This window comes from Buceros rhinoceros, unplaced genomic scaffold, assembly GCF_000710305.1.
Source record: "Buceros rhinoceros silvestris isolate BGI_N320 unplaced genomic scaffold, ASM71030v1 scaffold33136, whole genome shotgun sequence".
NCBI classification, from domain to species: domain Eukaryota; kingdom Metazoa; phylum Chordata; class Aves; order Bucerotiformes; family Bucerotidae; genus Buceros; species Buceros rhinoceros.
Genome location: NW_010419854.1, coordinates 1753 through 2322, shown reverse-complemented (window position 1 = coordinate 2322; position 570 = coordinate 1753). Strand labels below are relative to the sequence as shown.

At 61.9% G+C, this 570-nt stretch overlaps 1 protein-coding gene across 1 annotated transcript in view; it reads left to right on the top strand.

Annotated features, from left to right (window-relative positions):
• Window positions 1-570, top strand: part of DDOST (dolichyl-diphosphooligosaccharide--protein glycosyltransferase subunit (non-catalytic)) — a gene marked incomplete at its 3' end in the record, with an annotated part of 4466 nt that overhangs the window by 2181 nt on the left and 1715 nt on the right. The window contains exon 5 of the mRNA XM_010139101.1: window positions 212-305. Coding sequence (XP_010137403.1) covers window positions 212-305 — 94 coding nt within the window. The remainder of the gene's footprint in view (window positions 1-211; window positions 306-570) is intronic.

Here is a 570-nt window from a genome sequence, read left to right as displayed (position 1 = left end):
GAGTTCAGAGAGCGCTAAAATCCCCCGGGCAGCTTTGGGGGCGTTTCCTGACGCAAAGGAGCGAAGCTGAAGCTGGGCTCTGGCTTTTGAGGAGATATTTCAGTTCTTGGTGTGGGGGGTTGTCTGGCCGCATCTGGAGGGGAGGAGCGTTCCGCTGGGTACAGGGGCCCGGTGGGGTGCTGGTGCCGCTCACCCTGCGTCTCCCCACCAGGATGGTGGCTGATCCTGATAACCCCCTGGTGCTGGATATCCTGACCGGCTCTTCCACCTCCTACTCCTTCTTCCCAGACAAGCCCATTACCCAGGTACGCGCTGCTGCTTTTGCGCCTCTTGGGGGCTGCGCTGCTACGGTTCAGTCCCGCAAGCGTCAACAACGTGGGAAAATACCCTCAAGAGACAAGACTCCGGAGGAGCTGCTGAGGGACCTGGGGCAAAGGAGGCTCCGGGGAGACCTTCTGGCTCTGACAACTCCCTGGCAGGAGGGTGCAGCCAGGGGGGGTTGGTCTCTGCTCCCCAGGAACAAGCACCAGGATGGGAGGAACCGTCCTCCAGCTGTTCCCGGGGTGGGTG